Source organism: Micrasema longulum, unplaced genomic scaffold (genome assembly GCF_059751315.1).
Source record: "Micrasema longulum isolate JH-2025_06_02 unplaced genomic scaffold, ASM5975131v1 h1tg002713l, whole genome shotgun sequence".
NCBI classification, from domain to species: domain Eukaryota; kingdom Metazoa; phylum Arthropoda; class Insecta; order Trichoptera; family Brachycentridae; genus Micrasema; species Micrasema longulum.
In genome coordinates this window covers 1-8,807 of record NW_028279845.1, presented here as the reverse complement: position 1 = coordinate 8,807, position 8,807 = coordinate 1, and the positions used below count along the sequence as shown (strand labels likewise).

Sequence of the window (8,807 nt, the reverse complement as noted above, 5' to 3'; positions counted from 1 at the left end):
GATTCATTCTTCTTCTTCGTATTTTCATGGCCTTTTTTCATCTCAACTTGGGTGTTCTGGCCAGTGTCGAGTATTTTTGTTTTTTACATATACACACATGTGTTAGTAATATAATATGTACAAGTTAGTATGTTAGTATTTAATATAATATAAACATAAAATAATAAAACATATTTACAGCTTTACACCATTTACAACTAGGTATTTACATTGGATTTTAAATACACGTTTATTGGGTAGGGACAGGAGAGTTAGAATATGAATAGGGAATGGGATATTAATATCAGAGAGGTCGGATAGGAAATCAGGATAACAATCATTTATGGGGCATCCAAAAAAAATGGTTTAAATCTTCCTCATCTAGCTGACATTCGCAAATGGCAGAGTCCCGGACATGGATTCTGAACAGGTGAGAACCATTTCAGCTGTGCCCAATGTGCATTCTGCATATGGAGGATGTCTCAAACTTGTTCAGAATCACTTTGGAAAACCAAGGCTTTTCTGTTACATTTAGTTTCAGTTGGAAAAGATGTTTACCCTTGGCTTGGGATGGGGCTACCCAGTATTCTGAGTGAATTCATTCGACTACATTACTGCATTCGGGCTTTCAGTCGACTACATTTACCCATCGAATGTAGTCGACTACTTTCATTCGACTACTTTCATCGGTAGTGCCTATTATAAAATAGCGCCACAGGGTAAATAACGGCAAAGTAAGAAAGTACAATTTGAATTTAAAACAAACTCAACGGACTCATTTGAAAGCGGTTACTTGTTTTGATTTTTGATTTGATATCTCCGTCTGCGATTTGCATTATTTTCTCGGATAATATTATTAAAACCTTGTTTACACCTTTTTAATTTGAGTGACAGTGCTTCGATGTATTTTGTATGCCTATTCTAACGTTTTGACACAATTTGTTCAAAATGATTTCGGGAAAACGGGACTACAAGGCAGCGTATTCTCCTCAGCGCAAAAAAGTCAGAAGAAATTCTAAAGTAGGGACTCCAGTATTGAAACCATCACTATCCGGAACAACAGAATCTACTGCAGCCAATATCAAGGTAGCCATTCGAGTCCGGCCGCCAAATGACAGAGAAAATGATAACAAATGCAGACTGGTTGTCAAAACTCTCGATTCAAGAATGCTTATTTTCGACCCCAAGGAGGATGAAAAACCTTTCTTCTTTCACGGCGTCCAACACGCCACCCACAACTATACCAAGAAGGCAAATAAGGAAATGCAGCTTATGTTTGATAACGTCTTTGACATGAACGCCACGAATGAAGATGTGTTCAACGAAAGCACCAAGGATATAATTAACTCCCTCATGGATGGATATAATTGTTCAGTATTTGTTTATGGAGCAACTGGAGCTGGAAAGACACACACAATGTTGGGTTACCTAGCTTGTCCAGGAATTACCTATCTAACGATGCAGGAACTTTTCACGTGTATGGAAAATCATAAGGTGGACAGAGATTTTGAAATATGTGTGTCATATTTGGAGGTTTGTTTTATGAACTGTTTAAATTTTCAATCATTACTACAATAATAATAATGGTTTATTAACATGACAATTCATATCATTCACTGCCATTCGTTTCTCATTATGAAACAATCTATTCTAATACTACAAAAAATTGCACTACTAGTATTTCTTGATTTACACTTTGTATAACAATTTGTATATTGTATAATGAAGATAGTGTCAACTCTACAAAGGAAGACAAAATTTCTGTACCTTAGGGGATAAAACATTGGGGTCCACGTTTTTGCTGTTTTGTCGCAATAAGCCATTTTATATGTGAATAAAACATTGAAATCCACATTCATTATCTGATTTTTTTAAAAGTTGAAATAAATATCTGGGGTCCACTTTGTTTTAATGCAAAAAACATCATTACTATGTACTTTTATTACTAAAATAATAATTATTTTTACATTGAAAGTTCATCATACTTTGTCATTATATCATTTGCTTAAAAAATTATGATGTTTTGAAAACTGCATAACCACAAAATCTTGATTCCTGATCATTTCATTCTATCTAACTCCCGTGGTTTAGCCTTTAAGGTACAGATATATGCTCTTGATTCCTCTCTCTCTGCTAACACACAAATCCTACTAATTTCTCCTAAACTTTCTTTCAAACTCCTATTAGAATTTCTCAATATAATTTCATTTTAATTTTCCAATTTAAGCCTTATTAATGTATGTGATGTCAACTATCCAAAACATGACATGGCAAAACACCAACATCGTACACTCTATTCACTTTTTAAAATGTAGATACTTAGTCTTAAAAGATAAATATTGTTATATTCTTCCTAGGTATACAATGAAAATGTTCACGACTTGCTGAATCCATCCGGACCCCTCAACTTGCGCGATGGGACATATGGAGTAATAGTGTCGGGTCTGCATAGTCAGGGTATCAACACTGCCCAGGAACTCCTGAATATGCTAGACAAAGGGAATAAGAACCGCACACAACACCCAACAGATGCCAATGCCGAGAGCTCCCGAAGCCACGCTGTATTTCAGGTACAATATTAATTAATAAAATTAGATATTTAAATCGCATAAAAATAATCCATCAACATCATCATCACCATACACAAAAATGTAATGAGGAAGTTGCTACAGAGAATTGTATGTGAAAAATGTATTCTTACACTCTGTTCTAAAAATTAGAACATTTAATTCATCATGATCGTAGAACGACGCATGTGAGTTTCTTCAATTTTAAATGAGAGCGGTTTAAAATCCCCTTTGACACTTTATGTCACAACTTAATAAGTACAAAAGTATATCATTTAATAGTTTTACATATTTTATTTTTTCAAACCGGGAATATAAAGCCTATACAACATTTTCGAGATCAAATGCAAAAAAAAGTCAGTATTGCGTTTTTCACACATCCGTCATTGTTCCACGATCACGGCAAATTGCATTGCAAATTTTCTTGAAAATGTATGAAAAAATTACTAAAAATGAAATACATTGAACTATGTCATAAGTTCTTTGGAAGTAACCTATGATAGTAGTGATAGTTTTACGGTTTCCGGGAAGCCAACTCACCAATTTGCGACGTCACAAACGGAGTAATTTCAAAATTACGAAACTTAAAAAATCATAGCACTGATAACACAATATATAAAATATTTTTTGAAAACCACTGAACTTCCTCATTCTGGAGATTTTTATGCATTAGTGCATTTATATAGACAATGTGCTTACTACACAACTGATTGCTTTTTTACAAATTTGTAACGATTTTTTAACAGGTTTACATTTTCCTTTCACTACGATGAGGAGGTCCAGAATAGGTCAAATAAATAATAAATACATGACTTAATATTGTGTTCTGGTATTAAAATAAGTACTACCTATATGTTTTGAACAAATCTTTTAGGTTTATGTCAAGATGAGAAATAAAACCTCGGGGCAAGTGAAGATTGTAAAGCTGTCCATGATAGACTTGGCGGGGAGTGAAAGAGCCTCGGCTACTGGCTGTAAAGGAGAGAGATTCAAGGAGGGAGCCAACATCAACCGAAGTTTACTGGCTCTTGGGAACTGCATCAATCAACTTGCTGATGGATCCAAGTTCATACCATACCGGTAAATTAAATTGTACAATATTGTTTTGATTAAAATATTTGTCTAAGATTAAAACTTAGTTAAAAAATAGTTCAATTTATTTGTGTAAGTTATTTGTCAATTATATTTAATTGATACACACTCACTGTTACTTTACTTGTGTTCATTATTTATCTATTACATTTCCTTGTTTATAAAATTCATTTAAAATTCAACCAAATTATGTTTTAATTATATGTAATCATATTTCATCAGGAATTAACATTCATTAAAAATAATTTATAGCTTATTTATTAATTTACCTATTTCATATTGTGTACTATATATCATAATTGTAATATATCATCATTGGAGACGAGGAACTAGAATCCTAACCGTCCATGCGCTCTATAGCTGCAAGACGTGCTGGGATATTTATTTATTTATACTGTTACAAATTTGTATTTTTTTTTTTTGTACAGAATATATACTAAATAAATGTAGGGGTTTTCACGTTTTGGTTGGTATTTAGGGAACCCCGAACTTGTTGGTACCTATTCAGGGTGTTCTTTAAACCCTGTCACATCCGAAACCACGATGATCAGTATGAGCAAGAAGACATATTGGCACATTAAAATATACTTCTGCGGGGGAGAAACGAGGAGGGGGGAGTCTTATACACCGTCAACCGTATGCCCCCCCCCCCCCCCCCCCCCCGCTTCTTCCCTGCAGAAGTAAGCAACCATTTGTTTGTTTTATATATTTTCTTTTTAAAAAATTTCTTTATTTTAAATATTTTTTTAATATGCTAATATGTCTTGCCTATACTGATCATCGTGGTTTCGGATGTGACAGGGTTTAAAGAGTACAAGTTGAGTATAAGTTTAAAGAAATAAAAAATCAGGATATGCTATAATTGGTAGACCAGTGTAGTCGTATACATTATTCAATTTGGATATGTGTAAAATAATATATTTTTATGTTTAATATCATTTTTATGTTAATATTTAAAAAATTATAGTGATTCCAAGCTCACACGACTATTGAAAGACAGCTTGGGAGGCAACTGTAGAACAGTGATGATTGCAAATATTGCTCCTACTCATCTCTCTTACGAAGACACTTACAACACCCTAAAATATGCAACACGCGCCAACAAAATACAACTAAGAATGAAGAAGAATATTGTCACCTGCGATAGCCATGTATCACAATACATCAAACGAGTAGAAGAACTAACTCTGAAGGTGAAACAACTGGAAGCAGAATTGGCGAGAGCCTCGCACTCTAAAACACCTGCCGTGGAAGAAATCCAATTGGTCAATAATAAACTTGCGGAAGATTGGCGCTGTCAGTTGGAAGCCGGTGTGAAGCCATACTGGCTCGCCCTAGAGACATTCTTCCACCGTCAGAGCAAACAACGCTGCCTTCTCGGAAGAGCTATGAGGAAGAGACGCGCCACTACTATAGTCGCCACCATGTGCAGCCATTTCACCGATAGCGATCTCTTGGAGGTTAGAATTTTGTTTTATTGAAACCTGGCCTGCACCAATTAAATAAATATATTTGCATATTACAAACAATACATAATACATTCAGCTTTCTATTATTTCAAAATTATGTACATATCGTTTATCTTTTCTCTCCAGGCATGTCGAGATCAAACTATGATTCTTCAAAATTCTGCAGAGTCTCTGATTCACCAAGCTATGGATATGAACAAAGATTTGATAGAATCGTGGGACAAAATTAATTATTTATCCGATACCTACAAAACTTTAGTTCAAAGAGCTCTTAAAGCAGTTCCTACATTGGTCAACACTGTCAAATCCCTCGAAAATCAAAACGAATTAATTATTCTTCAAGCTCAAGATGAACATGCAAAGAATATATCCACTATGCAGTTTGAAGAAATTAACAGTTTCCATGACTTTATCCAAGATTCATTGAAGATGCTTAATAGATATTACCTCTATCTCAAAGGATATGATAAGGTCACTAAATCGATGACTGCTGAATACAATGATCTCATTCGTAAGGGGAAAACATCGAAATCAATTACATGGGAAGATGAACGAGAAAATGACCTGAATGCTAAATGCGAAGATGCGCATATGAATTTCATATTAAGATTAGATCCTTCTAATACCAAAAGCATTCCCGACTTACCGAAAATGAATATCACATGTCCCGATGATGAACCTCGGTACTCCCAAGAGACATTTGATTGCAACGTAACATTCAAAACCGAAAGTAAACCTCAAATACTCGATCAAATACTCGATCAAAGCATCGATATTATTGAATCAGAAAATGACTTGAATGCAACTCACACCCTCAACAATGATACAAAATCATTTGTTGTGTTCCCAGATTACAGCGCAACCAACACTTCTGCAAAACCTATCAATGCGGATATTCTCAATTCAACATTTGTATTGTCCCAAAAACTCAAAAAAGGTGAACCGCCTATCAAAAAACACACAAAACTCGGTGGTGTACACAAGCGAGTCTTGTCAGAAAAAACAAACTTCTTAATAGGTGATAATAAAAGTTAGTAATTTTTTCAAAATTATTGCTGTTCACTAAAACATTTTAATTATATATCTAAAATATGTTTTTCTTTTAGCTTTGAAGAGTAAGTCAGCAAAGTCTGCATCATACAGTAAACTGGTGATTGGAAACAATATATCCAATGAGAATAAATCAGGGTTTGGTTCATCTGTAAATCGTTTTCGCTATAATGAATCTGCCAAAAATAACATTCAGGGTTAGTTTTTTTATTTTTTATTTAAAACAAAATGTTATTCAAATATTTTATATGCTTTAAAGATAAGTAAACTCTTCTGACCATTGTAGTTAATGCATCTGTTTCTGTATCTGTGGAATAAAATTGTTTGTTTTTTTTTTTTAACATTTATAATGCTTCATTAATGAATAACTGTTATTTTACAGTCGGATGCAAATCTGTGCGTAAAGAACGAGGAGCCTTAGCAACTACGGGTCCTTACAACAGACCCCCAATAACACAACCACCTTGCAGATGAATATTACAATTACATTGCTTGTGAATTTAGGTTAAAAGACTTGAAGCACTTTTACAAAGAGTTTATTTCATAATAATTTTATATTAAATGATACTACAATGATTTAAGTCTTCCAATAGACAGAAATAATTATTTCAGAAGTGCAAACTAAGTGATTTAAAAAATTATTATATTCTCTGTATTATATTATGAGAGAGATACCTACTGAAGTAAATCATTTGTGTTAAATTTTATTTCTAAATCAGGGCAGTGTTTGTCTTCCTATATCTTGTATGTTCTTACTTCCTCTAATTTAACATGTTAACTTGCAATATTAGCTTTTAACTTGTATTTCAATATGCTTAAATTTCTTTCGAGTCTATAACTTATTGGTCCAAACAATTTTTCAAAAATTCCACCTAACTGGTCTGGTATTCTGGAGGCTATCGCGGGCATAAAGAACGCTTTATGAACGTGAAAATTACGGGCTAACAAAGTGTTCTCTACGCCCATGATAGTGTTCAAAATACCAGCCTGAATATTAAAATGAGTATTTTTAATTACTGTTTAAAATATCCATATTATTGATTTTGACGCTTAGTTCATTTTATAAAGGCTGTGGCCATTTCCTGGCTGCATATTTATGTTTTCTGTTTTTAAGTGTTTTTTTTTTCTATAAATAGTTTGTACATTTTTTGTATGGTAACATATGTTATGCTTATTTAGATTTTTTTAATAATAATTTCATGAACTCGATTTATATCATTTAACAATTAAAAGCCAATAAAATGAAACTTGTGGCGGGTTGGAAAAATGTAAATGTAAATGATGTGTTTATATATATATAGCTAGTTAGATTTCAACTTTAATTATAAAAATAATAATGTCAACCTTTCTTTGGGCACCAGTCTCGGTATTAAAAAAAAAAAACACTGCATTTAGTGATAATTGTATACCTATATGTAAGTTTGACCCTTAGAACTCCCGTTTTTATTGTGGTGCGATTTAGGATCAAGGAAAAAGTTAGTTTAATTAACAGTTATTTAACAACACTTTATTTACTATAGTGATTTTTTTTTCTAGAAATATATTATGCGCTTGTTTTTATAGAAATATTTTTTCAAATAAGGTATTTAACAAAATAAACTGTCTTTTTCTCTTACTTATGAAGGGTACAGGGGAAAACAGGGTTTACCACAAGAACACGATTCTTTAGAAATTCATCTTTTATACTTGGATATATTTTTCAAATATGATGTCCATATTAAAGTTTAATCAACATCAATCTAACCTGCGAATATTGCTTGTTTTTAACCAGGCTGCATATTTTCAAATGACTATGGTTGTGTGATTAATAATAATGATATATGTCATTCAATTTCAAGAAAATTAAGATAAACCTTATTTTTCCCTTGTACTCGTATTGATTGATACTATATTTTGGTTTTAAACCTGACCGTACATATATATACATGTATACATTAAGTAAACCTATATAAACTAGCATCGGTTACTACATTTATTATACATTTTATAGACTACAGTAGTTTGGTCCTTTGCATAGCACAATGGCATGTTTGGCTACTCTGTGTGAGGTTCTGGGTTCAAATCCCACAAGGTTAATGTGAAAAAAATATTTTAAAGTATCTCTTTAGTTGGCCTGAAGCATAAAACTAATTTTGCTTTCTAGTAATAAATCATCGAGATACATTGATTGTGTAATATGTACTGTGCACAGTGCCCTAATCAATATATGTATGTTCTCGTACATAATAACTTTCAAATATATATTTCTATTACTACAGTATTCACCTCTCTTAAAAAAAAACATTAGTTTTAAAATGGCGAAATCATATGATTTCCTAATTTTGCGTTCGTTTTACCAGACTACAGCCTTAAAGTTAATTGTTCTTACAGTACTGCTTTCTACATAATGTAATGAAGTAACATTAGCTTATTCTATATAATCAAATTGAGTTTTAATATCTTTCATATTTCTCTCAGAGTATATCCAATTCCAAGCTCTCAACTGATTGAATATTCTGTTAATTGATATATTATATTTTTCTTTGATTGGTTTGTGCATTTTCAATTCATAAACAAGAGTAACCCCTATAATATGAAGAATAATATTTTGATTAACATTTTATTTTTATACATAATATTATGATTGTTTGCATAAAATTTTACTATTACA

At 32.4% G+C, this 8,807-nt stretch overlaps 1 protein-coding gene across 3 annotated transcripts; it reads left to right on the top strand.

Moving 5' to 3' along the window:
- Positions 1-222: 222 nt before the first annotated feature.
- Positions 223-8,687, top strand: LOC148271704 (uncharacterized). 3 transcript variants are annotated; one of them, XM_088241032.1, is made up of 7 exons: positions 230-1,512; positions 2,337-2,549; positions 3,421-3,626; positions 4,606-5,098; positions 5,234-6,125; positions 6,214-6,354; positions 6,540-8,687. In XM_088241032.1, exons 1-7 carry the CDS (start codon positions 928-930, stop codon positions 6,629-6,631), a joined length of 2,622 nt encoding a protein of 873 aa, XP_088097158.1. In that variant the 5' UTR covers positions 230-927; the 3' UTR covers positions 6,632-8,687. The 3 variants fall into 3 exon arrangements, 2 of the variants coding, with proteins under 2 accessions (XP_088097158.1, XP_088097157.1); XM_088241031.1 differs by having other exon boundaries at positions 5,234-6,137; XR_015825036.1 differs by lacking the exons at positions 4,606-5,098; positions 5,234-6,125 and having other exon boundaries at positions 223-1,512.
- Positions 8,688-8,807: the final 120 nt, after the last annotated feature.